The sequence below is a fragment of the Dermacentor silvarum genome, chromosome 1 (genome assembly GCF_013339745.2).
Source record: "Dermacentor silvarum isolate Dsil-2018 chromosome 1, BIME_Dsil_1.4, whole genome shotgun sequence".
Taxonomy (NCBI): Eukaryota; Metazoa; Arthropoda; class Arachnida; order Ixodida; family Ixodidae; genus Dermacentor; species Dermacentor silvarum.
Genome location: NC_051154.1, coordinates 153,252,090 through 153,273,358, shown reverse-complemented (window position 1 = coordinate 153,273,358; position 21,269 = coordinate 153,252,090). Strand labels below are relative to the sequence as shown.

The window sequence follows — 21,269 nt, the reverse complement described above, 5'->3', positions numbered from 1 at the left end:
CATTTTTTTTAAAGTGTACGGTCTGTGCGGGCCTCTTATAGGTAGCCAACAATGCACAACGCGTCCGCACCAGTCATGTTGGAATCCGGCGAATCGTAACCGGACTGGCAGCAAATGCGCGCAACTGTGAATGCTGGTATGGATCGAATGGAGGAACGCGTTTGCGACTTCGGCGAGGAGTGCCTCTTCCGTTCTGGGCTACTCCACCGTCGCGCATGCGAAAGTGGGCACACAGACGGTGCGCGTGTATGAGCGCGCGTGCGGTACAACGGCCCTTACTGCAAAACCGTATCGCACAGCAGCTTCCTTCCCTAGAATTATCGCCAACTTCCCGAGAGGTCGAGTGCGAGGGCCGATGGGAAAGGGTGACCAGGCGGCAGCATGTATGCGCGAAACGTTTCGAAAGCGCCGCTGAGACAAAGGCTCGGGTAGAAAGTGTGCAAGGAAGGAGAAGAAAACGAGATCTGGCGAGGGCGACTCGAGGCGGCCGGAGAGGAGGGCGCCCCCGGCGGGGGAGGCTCGTCCGTGGTTTCGGGCGACGGCGAGTTCGTGAGCGCGACCGGCACTTGCACGGCGACGTAGCGCCAGTCGGGCCCTTGCCGAGTGCGGTTGCGCTTTCTCCTCCCGCTGCGAGGCGAGCATCCACGCGGACAGAGCGACGCACCTCGGGTTTACCCACCGCGCATGGCGGTCCGCCGATCTGACCCGAGTGGATCATCGTCAGGGAGGCCACGCGGACTGTGAATGGGCTGCGACTCCATGCGGCTAAGAACGACATGGATTGGCGTCAGGTGAGCTTGGAATCCCGGTGCTCGATTGAAGCGCGTGTGGTGAGTGAGACGAGCCTCTCGCGCCGGGCTGCCACCCTCAGACGCGACAGAGCTGCACACCCCTTTTCCCCCACGGAACAAGCTGTCGAGAGAAGTGCACGCGGAATTCATGAACGGAGACGGCTTTCGCTCTTTGTTGGACACCTATACAAAGTGTCCAACAAAGAACCTTTTCGAAAAGAAGCGAAAAAAAAAAGAAAGAATCCGCTATCTCGAAGGCTGATCAGCGCAACTTGGAGACGGTCGCCAAAAAGACGTATCCTCATCTGCATGTTGTGAGCATACAAGCGGCCGTGGTTCCTTGTGGGGCGGTGTCGAGTATAACCTAACAGCCGCACTAAGTAGCCGCATGTAATCGTAGGCGCTAACGAGCAGTGCAGCTTATAAGAATGCATAATTATGTCAACATTACCTGAAGTGTAGCGCCTGTACCAATTCCGGAGATTGATGAAACTGACTTTAGACCTCTGCCCTCTCATGTGCTCGTCGAGAGGTTTGTATGACGTATGAAAGGAGTCGCTGCCATGAGAATGTACGAATTTAGATTAGTTGATTTTCAAAGGAGCGTTACAAAGGCAATATCACATTCTGAAATCATTTCTTGTTTCTTTTTATTCTGACTTTTTCTAAGTGCAGCATTTGGGATGTGGTGTGCCATTTTTTGTTATACGATACCATACGCCGTTTGGAAAATAAGAATAAGCCACTGAACCAGGAATATTTCCCGGCGTCATGCCGCTGCGGTACCACTTTGCGAAGTGGCCATATTGAGGCTTTATACGCGCTCCTTTAGTTTCCCTCTCTTTATAGTTGGAATGCTGTACGTATGGAAGCCATTTAGGTAAATGTGGTACAGGACTGTCGTAACGTCTCTTAAGCTAACGTCACGGTAACCTCATCGGCTGGAGCTTAAATGGGCTTGGCTATGCTGCACGATTTTAATGGGAAAGAAGATGAGGCAAATGTTATAATATCATCTGACTTTGATGTGTACACATGAAATGTTTTGTAATAGGGGTCGCTGTTCATTCTGCCTCCACTAAGCATGCCTGCACTTGCAACGGAACATAGTGCCTCGCATATTGAAAATGTATAGTATTGCGGCAGACTTCTGGTAGCCGGTTCCTGCGGAATAGTTGTTCGTGTTGTTCCTACGTCGCGGTTACTTTGAACGAGGAGTTGCCTGCAGATCCAGAAATAACTAAATGGAATGCTGAAAGGAACCGCGACAAGACCGTGCGGAGTGGGAAGGGTGAACGCTCAATTGTGACACATGTTCGCTTGTTCTAAGACTTCGAAACCAAACCCCGTGTACACAGGAAATTACCAAGTAGTTTCATCATACCGTGTGGGTATAGAGCATGCGTAGTTGAGAGCGTGGCTTATACAACCACCTTCCCATCGTCACAGACGTCGCGATTCCAGTTCTCCGCTTCCCACACTCACTGCCTCTCTTCCCCCGCTTGGACGACAACGAAAAGCTGCTCACGTCGTGTATTTTCACTTCCTTTGGTATGTGCTTATGTAGTACTCTGTCGGTCAGGCAGGTGCATCAGCGTCAAACGTGTTCTTTTGCTACGCTAAGCTGCCGAAAGTAAATGTTCGTGCTGAAATTGTACAACGTAATATCGTGAATTTTGGTGTACAAATTAACAAATATATATCCTGCCATGCGATAGTAAATCGCGCTGGAAAACCAACCCTTTTTTACCCTACGACATGTCCTTACAGTCAATTGCAGTGCACACAAACAGTTATATTGATTCACTGCAGGCCAGTACATATCGGACATTTTCCATATTCACTACAGGATTATATACCGGCCTTCGAGAGCAACAAACCTCTGAGTAGTTTTTGCAGTGCAGTTGCGCATTCCCTAACAGAGCTGCCGTTCTTTGCTGTTTATGCTGTAATTCTGTGTTTGAATAACTTGCTCAAGTAGAAATAACGGCGACAGGGGTTCGCTATAATTGTGGCGAAAAGGGTCGTGTGTAGGTGGGAATCCGTTACTTTTTCGCATGGTTAAACAAGGAACAGTCGCAGCTATGCAACTTACTCTGCGCAGTGGCGTTGGTAATTTATGATGTTTTATTTTAAGTAAAATGTCGATTGTATCCCAAATATTTAGTTAGAGTAGCGCTGTCGTGAGCGGCGACATGCACCTGTTCTTGCAATGATTTGCGCGCCGTCTGTCGCCCTATACCATTAATTTTTTTACCGCCACCCATGCGTACGCTTCTTGTTGGGACTACCTTTTCTTCGAGGATAGGAAGTGGTTTAGAAGGATCTGGAGTTCCTACGGGACATATAATGTATTCTTGGTATATCAACCTCTTTAGATTGGAATTAGCATTTTAAGACACTCCATGTTTCATTCCGACCTTTCGAGTTCGAGTTCTATGCATCATATACCTCCTTATTTGTTAGGCATTAAAGAACGGATAGCACGAAATCATACGTTACATGAAACAAAGTAACATGTGCCGTCATCTGGTTGCGATCATGATGAAAATTTGTTTTTTTAAGGTCAGTTATAGTTGCCTTTAGCGCAGGCCTTGTCTCACTCAGATGGCGTGGCCTGAATGAGGACGGCAGTTTTCGCTGCGGCTATTCCCAAGCAACTTTTTGAATATATGAGTAGAACATTCAGGTAGCCGCATGTTGTTTGCGTCATAAAAATTTCCAGGTTTAAGCTCTTCAGGAGGTTCCGCTGTTATCTGTAAAATATATTGCTGCGGTAATGGTCGAATCTTGAGAGATGCAGGAAGAGAACTGCTGTTACCTAGCTCTGAGAAGAGAAAACGAGGTGCCCACCCATTCCTGCGAAGAAATTAAAGGCAGCGGCAACCACCCAGATGCATATATAAAAACGACACTGTTACCTATGTAACATCAGCGTGCCTCCTGCTTAGGTTGAGCGACAGCGCCAAAATGACGTTGGTCCCGAGTTTGGACCTAGGACCAAGGAGAATTGTTCTTCAAATGCAAAGCTTTCTTTCAGATAAGGTTTCCTGCGTAGATTCGTTCTACTGTGATGACAATTTTTTACTTTCATAAATCTTTATCCACCTTTCAGATTGCCTCAAAACTGATATATGCGCTTAACACAATACGCAACCTATGGTCACCATTACGGATCCTTTCAGGCTAAAATCTCCTCTACGGGGTTGTACTAACACTGCAAGTACAGTCTTCAGAAATTCCGGCCTCGTATGTTTAAAAGAACGGAAGTAGTTATCGTGACAAAATCCAATGCTCATCCTTAATGACCCATGTAAAGAGACCAGATATTATGTTACTCATAACAAGGCATTCGATTACATTAGTTCATAACGCCCGAGCTACCTAACACAGTAATATGGCTCAACCAAGGTCAGTCGCCAAACTGAATTTCAATTGTAAACATTCCACGCCATCGAGCGTCAAATAACACAGTTATCCATACTGACGAAAAATAGCGCGAAAAAGAAAGAGACGAGAAAGAAACACGCTACGAGCGCATTGTATCGCTTTCTCGTCTCTTGCTTTTTCGCGCTATTTTTTGTCAGTATGGAATACCAACTCGCCCAGCATTCAGTACTTCTAAGAACACAGTTATCCTCTTTTCCAAAATGTTGCTTTCGCCCTTTCTCATCGTACAGTAGAATACGCGAACAGCGTCGTAGGAGTCCGGACCTGGTGCCGTTCGAGAGCTTACGATTCTTGTGACTGCGCGCTCTCGCTCAGCGACTTACTGCCGTGGCCATGAGTGCTTGACGCTCAAGCAATGGTCCTGCGCCGCATGTTCACGTCAATTGAGAAATGCTCTGTACGAGCAGCCAGTGTATACAAGTGCTATCCCGTGGCTGTTCTGGCATACTTTCTTTTTTTTTATATGCACATTTGTATCTCACAGCTTTCGCTTTTGTTCCAAATTATCGGGTTAGTTATTGCATTTTTTTCTGTTTGTATTAATGTTGACCTGTGGGACATCCTTTCATGCATGTTTGAAACTCTTCGTAACTTATTATTTTATGAACTACTATACGATGTCCTTGCTTAATACGTACATTATCTGTGGGAGCCCTTCTTGCATGTTTAGTCCCATACATATGGTATCACCGTGGTATATATAAAAAAATAAACGCACTCGATTAAATTTATTTGTTACAACAAAAAATTTAGTCTATGGCGACACACGTACTGTGGCTCGCAAAGAGTACACATTTGGGAATGCGCCCCATACACGCCTAAGCGGTAGCGCCCGTAAGCTGCCTCAGCGTTCCACGCCAATCTCCATGATATTAATGAATGTGGCGAAAATAGAAAAAAAAATACTGTCTACTACTTTATTGCCTCCCCTCGACACCGTCCATTGTATGCTGCCTACGTTGGCATAGTTCCAGTCCCTCCATGTGCTCGCTGATGAAGCTAGGTGTAACTAGTTCTGGCAGCTGCGATATACCAGAAGCATAGCGGATACCGGTTCCGTGCTACGCGCGGCTGTCGGTGTATCTACCAGAAACGACACTTGCTGCTACTATAGCTGCGATGCTGGCTACTATTGCTGTAAGTTACATTCACAAGACTTAGAAATAAAGAAAAAAGCGCAATCGGCGTTCCCGTTATGCGAAATTGTCCTTGTTTAGCTTTCTTTCTTCTCTTGCTGACATTACATATGTACGGTCGAGAGCAAAAATCTAGAGGTCATGCCATCAGCAAAAAATTAAAATTCCTTCTGAAACAGCTGTGCAAAGTGGAATTGTCTTAGTGTATAACGTTGGTCGAACAGGCGCACGTAGGCTGTCCACTTGAATAAAAACATTCTCGAGGTTTACGCGCCAGAACCACGAAATATTATGAGGCACCCCGTAGCGGGGGACTCCCGATTAATTTTGACCGCCTGTGGTTCTTTAGCGTGCACCCAATGCACAGTACACGGGTGTTGTTGCATTTCGCCTCACCGAAATGTGGCCGTTGCATGCCAGGATTTCATACCGCAACTTCGGGCTTAACAGCGCAACACCAAAGCCAGTATACGGCACCACGGCGGGTCCACTTGAATTAAGTCTTCATTCGTAGACTGTGAAGAAGAAAAAAAAAAGGTTTTTCGCGGCAGCTGTGGTGCCTGGACTTTTGCTCTCGACTGTGCGTTTGATTTTAAATAAAGTGAGTTAGTGAACATATGTTAGTGCTGGATAAATGCAAGGACGAACTTTGTTTCTTTCCGAATTTCTTTGAAGACAGTTGAGTGACTGTAGCGTGGGTGGCGGTTCCACAGGATAGTTGAGCCTGGCAAATCGGTCGCCACTTATCCCGCCTTGGCTTTTGTTAGTACTGTAACAAAAGTAGCGGTGTTGGAAGGGTGCATCGGAATCCCTATTTTTCGGGTTCGTTTTTCGTGAGTGTTATGTGGCTTGGCAGCGCTTGTGGTGGCAAATGACCAGCGTAGCACCTCCATCATTTCCCTTCCCCCTCGTTCACACACACACACTCCCATTGTAGAATGAGAGCTAATAACAATAATTATCTGAAATGAAAATCTCACGCGTGGAAATTTAGCAGTGCTTTTTCGTTTTTCAGTTAGGTTAAAATCTTAGCAGTAACGCGAGAAAAGGATGTCTTCAAGAACATAAATAATAGCGTCATAAGAAGTTGCTGGCAATTATACACCTGTGCGTCTTTCTTCGTTATTTCTATTGTGGCACTCTGTGAAAGTGTTGCGAGATATTCCTTTGAAATAGATAATATCGGCGGTTGCCTTCGCCAATACATCCGTCTCAAATTACCGCCGAATCGCCAATAGCGACCCCTCTGGCAATACTTACACTGCTAATCGAGATTGACACGTGTACTTATTTATCTTTCCCCGGTGACCGCTTTTTATCGGCTAACAAATGTTAAACGTTATTGCTCGGCGCAGGACGCGCCTGCATGTATCGGAAGTCTCTCGAATGTTATCGATGGTTCTATACGTTTTCTTTTGTCACCGAACCTTGCGTAACCTGATTGTATGCGCGACGCTAATTCTGTAGTACGTTCTGGGAGGCACGCGGGCCCGAGCGATTACGCTGGAACCTTCGACGAGTGATGTATAAAAGCCGACGCGCTTGACGCGCTGATCAGATTTCGACGATCGCCGACTGCGCTCGCCGGTATCGTTGTTCTTGGAGTGTCGCTTGCTTCTGTGGGCACAGGTTGGCCCAATAAAGAGCTCGTTTCGTGATTCACAGTTTTGTTACTGTGTTCTTCACCGTCACTATCACGTGACGATATTACTTCTGTGGTGAAATGTTTAGATAACGAAGGCTTACAAAGGCTGTCATCACTGGCCACTGTTGTTGAGCTAACCTCACGCGAACTCTGGTAAGCAAGATAAATTTTGAGAATCTGGCCCGTGTTTTGTGGCCACTTACGCACTATAGTTCCGTTTACTGAAAAGCAGCGAACGGTAGCAGCCTCCTTGGAATGCGTGCTGACGCCACCAACGCCACGCCCGCGGCCAGTACGTGACTGCGAGAGCCATCAAAGCCTGTGAATGCGGAGGCAAGCAGGATGCTAACTTTGGTGGCACGTTGCACCGTTTGCGCTCGCGCCATCAACATTCCGCCGCTCGTCGTCCGTGAGCTGAAAACGACAATGTGAAATGACGCAAACGTCCCGTGGTGTAACTCTGTACTTACTCACTCTCGTGCAATCGTGTTTCGCCTACATATTCGAGCATTGAACAGCGTCCATGGTCTCACCGTGTAAGGTACTGTTTTCGTCAAATACGACACGGCTGTACGACACTGTATACCGCTGGTTCCCGATTTCTGTCGGCGTTCCTGTTACGCAAAGACTGTTTTTGGTCAATTAAAGAAAGGCAATAGCAGAGGGTGTGTTCCCTGGATTTGTCTCAGCCCTAAAACTTCCACGAGGCACTTTCCACCATGCCGATACAAAAGCTGTATAGGCGTTTGTAAACGCGATGACCAGCCTCAAGCGACACAGTAAAGTCGCTTCTCGACGAGATAGGTCTGCGGCGGGAGAAGGCTTAACGTATATAGGGTCAACACAACGCCTTCCTAGATAGCGAGCCTGTCACAGCACTCTGCTTTATGACGTCATGCTACTTGGACCGAAATTTTCATTGCCAAGCCCGGCGTAACGTAAGCGGTGACGTCAAAATCACCACGGCTTACTCCGGAGCATAGAGTTTCATAAATAATTATTAGTGGGAAATCTGGCGCTATGGCATGCAGCTGCAAGTGCGTGGGAATGATGGTTGGTGCATGGAGTTGCCTAAACTTCGTCCTTCTGGCTTCTAACGGCCTCGTGATTTTTTAAACTCAGCATTTTAAACAAAGTAGTGCGTTATAAATAAATAAACAAATACCATTAAAATTGTGCGACGGCAGGATTCGAACACAGAACGTCTTATAATACAGAATCCAGATATTGAAGCCATGGCGCCACGGACGCATGCATCGACAAGCGGCCACAAGCGGCCCTTATAAATTTCTCGCGGGCAAGCGAGCACGTTGAGACGCTTGGCGCGTTTCGATTTGGCCACCTCGACAGACTGAACCGCTGCAATTAGTAGAGATTATGCGTGTTCAAAGGGTCTTCTGCATTTATACAAGTATAAGTTGCTTTGAAATTTAAGACAATGAAGGCAGGTGAGGCTTAATAAACAAAGCCCCAAGAACGTCTCAAGCCACAAGCACGAAGATCAGAAAAATCCATGTACTACCAATCATTGGGTCATGGTGGCTGGACGATCGCAGCGGCCGAGTTCCCTTTAGGAAACTCTGTGCTCGGGAGCATCCCAATTAGATTCCATGGGCAAGGTAGCATGACCTCATGGATCAATGTGCACCGGCCTTGTGCTACCTAGGAGGCGTTGGTCAAACGCGCAAGGCAGTGCAGACAGGAGTTGCCAAATCCTTCTCTGTTAATGACTTAGTTAAAAGTAGCGCACTTGGAAAGCCGGACACATTTTTAATGCTTTAGCATTAGGAGTCTCACACACACACACACACACACACACACACACACACACACACACACACACACACACACACACAACACACACACACACACACACACACACACACACACACACACACACACACACACACACACACACACACACACACACACACACACACACACACACACACACACACACACACACACACACACACACACACACACACACACACACACACACACACACACACACATATATATATATATATATATATATATATAATGTTGTAGTGCAAATGCGGTGTACGCGATTTACATCATGGATCCGGACCTCAAAGCAGTGCGACGTAATGCTGACGCATTTCTCTCGCATTTACCGCTAAATCGCCACTGAATGTTTGTGTCCGTGCTTTCCTGCAGTGCGATGCTTTTAACAAAGACATGAATGTCCCACCAGTACTTCTTAAACACTGTATTCCACTGGTCTAATGTAGTGCGACGAGCAAGTATACGAGTAGTTGCCGCGCTGCATCACAGTCAAGTGCGTCGCATTTGTGCACAGGGCGCTTGTGTATTCGAATATTATGTCGTGGTTTGGCCTACGTAATATACTGACGAACTAGATGAGCGGCGATTAAATGACGCACATGCGAATAAAAGAGAAATAAGAAGGAGAAAAAAAGATTGCAGATTCAACGCACGTGTACGAATTTATGTGAAGTTGACCGCTTTACAACTAACGGCGATTCCTATAATTTTGTTTTCTTTCATCCTATTCAAAGTAGAATATCGCGCAATGTTTATGTTTATCCATCACAAAGGTAGCAACTTTATTCTCATGCAATCTTTATGCTTATGCTCTACACCGCTCACAAGAAATGCAAACACCAAATCAGGCACAGTGTCAGACGTTTACGCAGCGATGTCACGAAGACCGTGTATGATGCCTGTCGAGTGAAGAATGGCGATGACATGTGTATGCACAACGAAGTGCGACACATATCTAGCTATATTTAACGACTGTCAACCTCTTGGGTCACAGTGGCGCATTTATGAGGATTGGCCTAAAATGAGGCACAAACCCAGTGGCAAATGGATGAGTAAGTGAAAGAAAATATGAATGGATAAGTAAAAGAAAATGAAGTAAATCAAAGAATCCGTTGAATAAATCGCGCTCTGCCATTAACAGGTCGATCGGTGTGCTTTAGCGATACCTGTGAGCCGTTCATGTTTTATGTAAGAATTTTTGTTGTTGTGCAGAACAGAACAGATAGAACGTGTACAGGTCAGCACACAAGAGTTACGCTATAAGCCCGTTCGCTGGTAACTGCATTCGGCGTACATATAACCTATGTATATCTCCACAAACATGTCCGCCGAGATATATACTGACCGACACAGCAGCGGACAGCAGCGGACAGCAGCAGCAGCAGCGCCAAACCCCGGAGGGCATTGAAAGCATCGCTTTAAAACGTGCTTCTCTGTATGTGTGTGCAACCTTTTAGCGGTAGCTATATCCTTCAGCAGCTACCACGCAATTGACTGAAGAGCACATTCATAATTCTTCAGATCCGCTTCGATATATTAGACTGTCAAAAGTCGACAGCGCAATACTAGCGCCAGTGCTGGCTATACTATATGTATACTTACGGCCCGTGCAGCTAGGCCTACTGCTGTAGAGAAGGTTTCGATAGAATTGCAATCTCCTGAAAGGTAGGCCAATTGTCACCGTCTGTGTGAGAACCTTTAAGAAAAAAAAAGAAAGAGCGCAGGGCCAGGAAATACACTCGCTAACGGAAAGAGAATAGAGATAAGCAAAAGATTGGATTTCATGCAAGGAAATCCGAGAAAAAGATTTGTAGCCATCAATATGTTGATTTTGTGTTTTCGCATGCGAATCTATGTACGGCCTTTGTCAAGGATTTCGAAGCCACGCGACACATGATTGCACCTGTCTATGGGCCATGCACTGTGACGTGTACCCAGGTCATTGGGAGAACTAATGTCCCTAGAGAGCCTTAGATAATGATAGAGTCATTATAGGGTCAATATAGTGCTCCTCACTCTCACGAGCTCCGGAGCACCCCGTGTGCTGTAAGAATCCTGCCGCATGGCCACTTTGGCAGGGCTCTGGCTTTGGTTTCGAAACTTATGGCAGAAACTCTATCTGTATCCTAAGAGGAGGCATTTCCCTTAGGTTATTGTGCTAACCTTCAATGCATACTTGAATGGACATTCGGGACCCCTCCACTGCGGCGTCCCTCATAAGCGTACTATGCCAATTTCGGGACGTAAATAAATTTTAATTAAACTGCGGCATTTTGACAGAGCTTATTTCCCACGTACATTTGCACAGTGATATGAAGACGCACATGAGCCCAAGCCGTTGAAATCAATGTACTAGGAGTACTTTGTGCATATTCATGTAGCAGATTATCCCTACGTCTCCAGCGCGGCTTTACAATCAGTGCTAAATTGTTCGAATCAAGTTCACAGAGTTGCTGTAATACTGCTGTCCATTAACTTCCTAGTACATCCTATATTTAGTAGTTAGAGTAATACGGACACGAAACTACTGGTATTATCGTTTGGACGTAAATGTGCGCACTAGAACACGGTGCAGTATTGTGCAAGAAAGATGAGCGGGTATCAGAATACTTGTGGTGACAACGTCCTTAATCCACTGTCGTTGCGCGGTGAACTGAATTCGTAACGGGGAAGACTGGTATATGAATTTTAATTTTACCTTCTGGGAATAATACCGTAGCGCTAAGAAGAGGGGCCACGAGAAAAGCAGACGAACACACAAAAACACAGCACTAGTGCTCATATGTGCTCTTCACGTGTCCTCGTCTCGTTAGCGCTACGGTAGTATTCCATGATGGCGTACCAACAAAACCGCATTGCAATTTTGATTTGTCATCGAAACGAATGCGAACGACAGACTTCCTAGACGTATTTTATGATGCATTTGATAACTCTGCATCAGTTCTGTCAGAGAAACAACAAAAGGAGAAGGCGCGAGGAAATCAGTTAGAAGGGCAGCAGTTTTAATATTGTGATCTACAACTCACATGAACAAGTAGAATTCTGCACCTTAAAGAAGGGATGACGTTACCATCCCGTGGTCGCGCCAGATATTAACTGGTTGCGGTGGTGTTGCAGCAGGTGGGTTCAGACAGGTGTGTTTGCCCGGCAATTATTCCCCCTGAGCATATCTCTTACGCCATTAGCAACGATGTTTTATCAAATGTTCATCAACTCATTGTCTTGGAGGAACGCAGTCAACATGCGTAGAACTTTCCTAATCACTCTGAGCCCTTCAGGATACGGATTAAAAGCTAGCGTGGGGAAAACCCGTGTTCTCTCGATTGAAGCAACGCCTTTCTTTCAAATCGCGAGCGGTACCATCCCAGACAGGTACCGCTTGCAATCTGTTTGCACTAGTATGTGCATGACCTCACTGGTTGCAGCTTTTCGTCGGGCATTGCCACATCGTCCATATGCTTCTTGACTAGGGCATGCTCCTAATCTGTCGTATCAGAACTGTAATATTAGCGCGTTCGTTCACTCTTTTCTGTCCAACTTCGCATTATCAATAGCCGATGTGAATTTGCAACGCTCTCAACGATTCAAAACCTTTTGATTCCACCTTTCGCTCTCAACGTTCTCCCCTTTCTCCTTCTTCTCAAGTGAATGCGAGCAGTTTCGCTAACTTGAACAAGCTAGCAGTTGTGCTTTTCTGGAGATTCATGAATTCCACGTGATTCGTTCGCATTCTAGTTAAGCGCGTTCGTCTTAAGAGGGTAATGGCGTTAAAGATGGCGAAGTATTCCACTTAACGTAAGGTAGCCGGCCCATAACCATTGATGTACTTACTAGCCTGCAAAATCGTCGGTAATCTCTCTCGCTCTCCCATTTCTTTTGCGGATTCTTTTGACAGCAAGACAGGTATTCTTTGACTCTTTCATTATTTGGTCCAGATACGTATCGCACACGAAAGCAGCAAAGATATTTAACTACAGTAAAATAGGCATAGAATACCATAGCAAAAACCTGCGATAGGAAAGAAAATAATTAAAAGACAATTCAAACAGCCTATTCGCTAAGTAGGCCGAATAGCTTCATTCTAGGCCGCGTTTTCGTTTGTCTTAAACGGCACAGACAAAAGCAATCGTTACAAATGGCAAAGGTTAGGATCGGGTGCTCATTATTCATGCCGCATTGAATTCAATCGTGATACGGCTTTTTCTTAGCAACTGAGTGCGTTATTAACGCTGCGCGCAAGTAGATTTCAAGGCTGCTTTTTAACGTTCGCTTTTCTACTACAGATATTTATAAAGTGCGTTCTGAAATTCAAAGAGTGTTGAGTGTATACAGAAAGCACTAACGTATGTATGTATGTATGTATGTATGTATGTATGTATGTATGTATGTATGTATGTATGTATGTATGTATGTATGTATGTATGTATGTATGTATGTATGTATGTATGTATGTATGTATGTATGTATGTATGTATGTATGTATGTATGTATGTATGTATGTATGTATGTATGTATGTATGTATGTATGTATGTATGTATGTAGTGCATCAGGGATTTATAAGCTTAAATGTGCGCAGAATACGTACGTGTATAGAATATAAGCAACCACGTCAGGTTGCTTATATTCTAGTTCAGATTAAGAGAAACAAGTGGATTTGGGCAGGCCATGCATTGGACCAGTGGACCTTAGAGGAGGAAACTAGGAGGATAACAAGGAAACATCTAAGGACCGCGAAACGAGCGATGGACCGGAATATGATAGGTGCAACATTAAGGGGCAGGCAGACGGCAGTACGATTTAGAGAGCAGTTGCAGGCAGCTGATATTCTAAATATCGCCGGGTTGAACGTTCCGAAACTGTGGGTTATGAGGGACGCTGCTGTGAAGGACTCCGGACAAATGTCGACCATTTGCGGTGCTTACCCGCGCATCTAAATCTGGCGTTGTTAAATTAGAGTCCTTGCATTCCGCCCCCAGTGGCATGCGGACGCCGCGATAGGGACTTGAACCCGCGACATCGTGCTCGGCAGCAGAATGCCATAGCCGGCTACCACGTCAGGTCGCTTATATTCTAGTTCAGATTAAGAGAAACAAGTGGATTTGGGCAGGCCATGCATTGCGTGTAGCAGATAACTGGCGTCCGATCAGAGTAATGGGATGGGCTGCAAGGGAAGGGAAACGAAGTCTAGGGTGGCGGACGGTTGGGGTAGAGTGCTAAGCTAGGGAAACTTCCACGCGTAGGAGGGTGCCACTGACCCAAGACAGTTGGAGACCGCACGAAGGTCCCTTCGTCCTGCAGGGGACAAAAATATGATGCTGCTGCTGCTGATGCGAATAAAGGTCATATGTATTAGATCACGGAAGCGTATATAGCAAGACTAATTCTGCTTCATTATTGTCATCATCATTGTCAGCTTACTTTATATCGATTCCAGGGGCCGAATTCAGAAATATTTTCGTTTCTATTAACTGTCCGGCATTTGGCGGCACCCTTCGCTAATTGCATACGTTCGCCGACGTTTTACGTTTTACTACGATTCGTCGATGACAGTTCTTACAAACCGTACTATATCGTGCGAACTCCGTAAAGTTAGTCCTGTATACGCACGTGCTAACAAATATGGGAACTCGCTTGTAGAACTACCCATTAAAGAGTGGAATGAATGACCTGTCTACATGTTCGCCATAAATGATCCGACCCGTTTCCAAAAGGCGCTGATTGATTTGCTTCCTTATCACCCTCCTAGATGCTGCCATTTATTTATCTCATCCGCTTTATACAAGAGCTGAACTATTCTGATTTTGCACACTATGATTTTTATGTACCTACTTTCGCTCATTTATAGCAAACATTTATAGTGCTCTGTAGCGGTATTCAGTCGTCAATTGTTTTAATATCCATTTTTGTGTTACTTAAATGGGTGTTGCCATAACTTTTTTAGCGTTTCGCTAAAGTGAAAAAAAAATGTCGCTAAATTTCCGCCAAAACTTGTTTCAATGTCACTAAAGCTTTTGAGTAAATTTAAAGGTGTTTTGGAACCATACAATGTACGCTAGCATGGCGTAGATCATTTACCATAACGTCTTACGTTTGTCTAGGAACCGTGTGAGTTCCTAGCAGTGAATTTACCAACCGTGTGTTGTGGGCTTTTAATTTGCTATATGTTTACATAATCATGAACGATGACAGCTGAAATTCGGTGTTTACCCTCAGTTCGTGACATTCCAAATGCAGCATAATTCAAAGCAACACGAGCAATGTGATTTTTATAGCGCGGAAAGGCGCTTGGTCCACATTATCTCTGAACATTTTCTAGTTCTCGGTACTGCTGAAATAATAGCAAATTTCTGCAAGACGGACAAGGTCGCTTGTTAACACGGCGATGGCAATTACGCGAGATTTATGTAGGTTGAATATTACGCTTTCGCCTTTGATCTAGCTGAATGCTCTTCGCAGTACCGATTTGTCCAATACCTATGCGATAAGGAAGCAGAACGAGCCCAGCCGCTCCTATGCTCCTATGTATGCGCCTTTCCACAGTCGATCTATTTTATTATTCGCGTGCTGCGTTCTAAGTCTCAGAAAAAATTACGGACGCCTTTTTTTTTTACTGTTTTAGTTTTTATTAGTTATTACAGTTAGCACGAGTTAAGTCGTAGGCTCGGTTTGGGGTGAATGACATTTCATGTGTAAGTGTCAAATGACCCATTGAGCGAAATGCAGCTCCACTAACGTGAAACCATGGGGAGATGCGAAGCATGCAGTGATGCACCGCTAATGGGCTCATGCTGCCTTAAGCAATGGCTCATAACCCCGTAAACGCGGTCTCCCCATTACGACGACAGAAGAGAAGTGAAATTCTACGCTGGAATGATGAGCGGCAACGCAGCCAGCTGTGGAAGACGACGACGACGACGAACGCGGGAGCGCTCGGCACGCGCTCGTGCCGAGCGCGAGCCGCTTGCTTACCGTGACGGCGACGACAGGAGACGCCGACAGCCCGAGCGCATAAGGTGCTCCATAAGGCGCACCTAACAAAATTTGCAAATGCCCATCAATCGAACGATTAAGTTCCTGGATCGTTAAGCCTGGATCGTTAAGGCCCATAACAAAAATTATGCGCTTTGAGAGCACACCGTGAATCCTGTGAAGGCAACCATTGCCTCATCATGGTCATTCATGGGGATGTGGCCGCAGGCATCATCATCATCGTCGTAGTCGTCAGCATCATCATCATCATAGAGCCTACGCTAACTACGCGTCATACAGCCAAATTCGGCCACTCACATGTAACTTTCGGATAATAAATTGAGTTCTAACAGGTTATTTTCGAAGCAACGTTCCTAACTTTGAAGTCGCTAAAATATCGCCAATGGTTTTGTCACGTCGCTAAAAAATGTCACCGTTCGCTAAATTGAAAAAAAAAATGTCTCACTTTAGCAGACAAGGTCGATAAATTGAACGACAAAATCGCTAAAATGGCAACACTGGTTACTCATGCGTCTTTTAACTTTGTTTCCTTCCAATCACCTGGACTGCGACGAAGTTTATAGCGCCTCCTGTCTTTTTTCTTTTCTTTTTTTGTAGTAGCGCTTATCACAATGATTGGTGTACCCAAAGGTGTACCATATATATATATATATATATATATATATATATATATATAATAATGCCCCAACGAGCCTCAGTGTTTCCTGAACAAGGGCCCTGGTTCCCATCTATAAAATGAACTTTGATTTAGGAGCTAAATTTAGGAGTTTATAAAGCTCTTTTTGGAATTACAATTTCAAGACTATCCCGATTTTCAAGCGTTTCTCAGAATATTTGGAAAACGACAACTACGCAGTCAGGCTATAATGAACTCAAGCCGAAGGGTATCAGTGAACAACGAGACAACCCCCGTGTTTCCGACCTTCAAGAAAAGATCGCTCACACTGCTTCAAGGTCCTCTTAAATCACTTGTTCTTGCCGAAAGAAATCGCTGGTTTTCCAAATAGCTGGTCTGTGTGAGGTCACTCTCTTATACGGGACATTCTCGTTACGAGTAACGCCTACCATCTTCAGGACGTGCGAATGTGGGGACTCCCTTTAAAATGTGACGGATCGATATTTGATGCGGGGCTGCGAACAATCAGGCTGGGAGCTCTGAAACTTCCGTTCTGCCGGAGCACTTGCTATTGTACTTCTTCCACTGGCGTCCTAATCACAAGTCATCCATCACAAACGAGTAAGTGAGTTGTTTAGGCACACGGTGAGTAGGATGAGCACGTTCAATTACTGCAGTGCAGAAAAGAAAAAAAAAACTTTGGAAGATGAGCTGTTGTAACGATCTTGTGCGTACGCGCGCTCGTTGGGCTGCCTCCTCACGCCAAGTCGCCATCTGGTGGAAAGACTTCAGCGGTGAAGGTATACTTGTTTCTCGTTTCCACAGGTTGTGGTTTAGTTGTTGCTTGAAGCGTTTCTGTAGCGTTCAATTCATCAGCCGTTCAGTATTGCACTTCAGGTATGTAACCACAATTAAAGGATATCTCTCTCGTAACAGCATATATTGACAGAGCCTTTGCTTTTCACAAATTCTCGTCTGTTATGTATATTGAGATGATAGATATACGCAAATTGCCGTCTGAGAAGTGCTATCTCAAAGAGCAACTTGTAGCATTGCTGCATTAGATACGCGTAAGTGATATTTAACGCTTAAGATGAAATCGTCGTATATTTCTAGGCATCCGTCATCGTATCACATTGCACGAGCAGTTTTCGCTTGCGCAGTAACGAGAGTGCTTTTCCTTCCAAGGAAGCCAGTGTGCCACGAACTACCACCGTGTTTTAGCGTGGGTTATGAGTCCGCCGGTGGCGATTCCCCTCCCTACCGTCGGTGGGCGTCTTGCGTACGCCGGCACATCTTGTGCTCATTTCCGCGTTGGCCGCAGACGCCGGCCTGCGCGAGCCAGCCGACGCTTGCGATTGCTTTCTCTTTGTTCTTGACTGCTCGGACGCGAGGCTCTTCAACTTGTCGGCGCGTTGACGCAACGGAGCCTTCAGCCTTCGGGACGTCTGTTCGGTGCCGCCGCAACACATGGTTACAAACAAGAGCTCCGTGCGGGCTTGTCGGGGGCACGTGCGGTGTGGTCATAAAACCCATCAGGTGTCTTCATCGGCTGGCGCCTTTTTCTGGGTCACGGACGCGACAGGCCCCGCTGACCCGGCGGCTCGCGTCCCGCGCGCTTCCGATGTGTGCCCCATCGCGACAGCGCCCACGGCGGTGAAACTCTCTTGGCCGCCGATCAGCGCGCGATCGACGACGACGACAACGCGTCCAGCGGCGCGCAAAGCGAGGGCACGGCGGGGCCGTTGATAGATCATCGCGGCTCCCCCGGGCTGGCCTCATTGGCATGCGCGCGGCGGCACGACGGTCCTGCAGCCAATGGGACACAGCGTGACAGCCGCGAAGACGCCAGTAGCCCTTGGTGGTCCCCTTTAGCTGAGGGCTTTCGCCTTGGACGACGAGCAGATCGCGGCGCCTGATAAGCGGCCCCTGCCACGGCTTTCCCGCCACGCGAACGCTCTGTGCGGCCCATAAGCTTTGCGGCGACGTCACCTCCGCTCCCAAGATAAGACGCCGATTGGGGCTCCCTGCTCGCGACCTTCTGGACAAAATGCGTCGTTGGGGTGGTCGCAAAGTGTCCCACCGGAGAACCGCTTTGCCCGCGTCTCGAGGCTATGCCATTCCCTGTATATCTCTTGGAATATAGTGTCGGAAGTGAGACAATGCCAAGAAAGCGTCGACAGGATCGCGAGAGCCTACTTCTTCATGGTCATAAGTTCTACAATCGTATATATGCAAAAAATATGCAGAACTGCTCAAAGTACTCGACATGTATATCTGAGGTGGCATCGGCAATATTTGGCCCAATGCTGAAAGTAAGCTGAACTGACTGTTGTGACGAGGTGTCGAGGACCACAGTTCCGGGAAGTTGGTTGATACGCTTAGTATAAACATCGGAGTGCCGCAAAAAATACCATCACACGCTTCCCTACCAGAAGTCATGGGACTGAACTGCCCAAAAGCTGACAAGCGTGACTTGCGGCTCTATCACTGGATAAAACTGACAATAGCGTGGAAAAATAAGCTTACTGCATTTGGTGGCATACATGAGCGACATGGATCTGTGAAGTTTCCGGCCAGTTCCCATTCATTCTATGTTAAGGAAATCGGTGACCGAATTCCCAAAGCTTTTCGTTCGTAAGCGCTGTTTGCATGCCACGGTCTCTAATAATGTCCAACATTACGATAGACTGACGGCTCCGGGGCCTGCCCTGTGCCGCTCGAGCCCTTCCGCATGCAGGAGGCTCGAGCAACCATATGCGAGTGCGTTAGTAGATGGTTGGGGTTCATGCGCTAGCCTCGATCTCGTGAGCTTGTGCTCCCTGTGGAGACGCACACGTTCAGACGTGGTGAAAGCTGTCTGGTATTTATCTGTCTTGTTTCCCGAGTCTCGTCACGCCATTTCTGGACCCGACGTGTCGAACGCGGGGGCGCCTTAAAGCCCAGCAAGCGTGAAATTTCTGCAACAAATTGCACACGTGCAGGCCTTATAACTCCTGACGAGCACTAGTTTGAATTTGATAAGTTATACCTGCTAGGACATAGTGAGTTCACTGAAACGGGACCGCTCCTGCTCGGACGGACGAACGTACTGCCGAGCTTCGCCTCTGTGAACACCGCGCGAGAGGCTAAATTTACCTTCGATTACGCCATGCGTAACGCGATAACTGCGCCATATGTGCACGCGACACATGCACGATCGAGCAATGAATTCTTTCCTCTGCACAACGACATCAAGGTAAGGCGCGTTGGTAGTAATGTTGCAAAGATATAAGCGATAATAATATAACATGCTTTGGGTAGCAAGGGATCCTCTCTTTTTTTATTTGAAAAGACGTTTCAAGTAAAAAGAAAAAAAAACAAAGGGCAGACTAACGTTGAAAGTCTTTTGTTCGTGCAACACAGCTTCATTGTTGTTTTACATGATCATGACAGTGTTGCCAGAGCGCTCTGAAACAACCAGTCCAATATCTGATGAGGTGTGCTGTTTACAAGTGCCGCCTAGTGTTTCTGATATTCGCCACTGTAAAAACACAGCAGTACTTTCTGAAACTACTTGTTATTGTTATTACCAGTATTAGTTATTGCAATACACTCACAGATAATTTATTCGGTCAATGCACTGCTGAAATGTGCGCAAAAATCCTCGTTTATATATATATATATATATATATATATATATATATATATATATATATATATATATATATATATATATATACGAGGGCTTTATATCTGGCGAAGTGGTTAACCTTCGAGCAGAGTCGTCTTGCCATGTTCGAATATCCCCCGAGGAGTGCACCATATAGTAAGATGGCGGCAAACAAATTTCCGTTGAGCATGTGGATGCGCAGGAGACGTAGTGAGGTCGGCCTATATACCAAGCTTTTCGGTCGTTAAGAAATGTTTTTACGGGCCAGCCGCCTTCGTTAATAATGAACCGGCTAGACTCTATAGACCATTTTTCCGCGACAAAGATTCTTGGGCTTCATACGTCGCAGGCTGACACATTAACGTGAGCGTCGCTACAATTACTGAAATCAACTCGCCTCAGTGGTCGAATTTAGGTGCAGTGGACAGCCCCACGTGAGCGCACTGCTAGTGCCTCCCTTCGTCGCTCCTTTCCGCTCGCTTCCCTTTTTCGCTCGCCCATTGAGCGAAAAAGCCGGCGTCTGTATAGCAGCGAAACGGCACCTAAATCCCCATAGGTTGCAACGCCACGTCACTAGCGCGCCTCGACGGAGCAGAGCCCTGCTTATTTACCTGGGAGCTATAGCAGATCGCTTGTCTGATTCTGCATGGTAGGGTACGCAGCCATGAGCACGCTTAGAATAATTCAGAGCTGCTCCTGAGAGTGTGGACCGCGCTGCTCCCTCGGCGCACACTGTGCTGTAACCACGCATACATTACCCAACTCCTGCCGCTATCGAACGTGAGTCTAGAACCTCATGAAACGTCTTACGCGCCTAGCTGATAAAATCTTGGTGGTTGAGTCCAGTCATCAGGCTTTACTTGTTTTTCGGCACACGCCGTTGCTGCAGACTTCCAAAACGTGCACCAATCGGGAACTGCACACTCGATCTCTAGCCGCCACCAAGCAGCATCGTATTCCTTTAGCGAGGGCACTTGCCAATTGTGTGCCGTAACTCGTCTTCGTTTTCCAATAGGTGTAACTTCGTGCTTGTCTTGGAAGTGTATGCGTGCGGCTCCCACCTGGCTGTCTTACCAAAGACCACAATTTATGGGATAGTGCTGGAAACAAAGCACTCGGAATGGGAGCAGGCGGCTACGTGAACTGCAGGTGACCTCGCGTGCCTAGCCCCTCCTTCGC

The 21,269-nt window shown here is 46.5% G+C and overlaps 1 protein-coding gene across 2 annotated transcripts in view; it reads left to right on the top strand.

Moving 5' to 3' along the window:
• Nucleotides 1–486: 486 nt before the first annotated feature.
• The window catches only part of LOC119436251 (protein spaetzle 3-like), a 92,265-nt gene continuing 71,482 nt past the window's right edge, over nucleotides 487–21,269 (top strand). The window contains exon 1 of one of the 2 annotated variants that reach the window (XM_037703045.2): nucleotides 487–791. In XM_037703045.2, the coding sequence (XP_037558973.1) occupies nucleotides 777–791 (15 nt within the window). In that variant the 5' untranslated portion in view covers nucleotides 487–776. The remainder of the gene's footprint in view (nucleotides 792–21,269) is intronic. The other variant, XM_049656658.1, reaches the window with a different exon arrangement.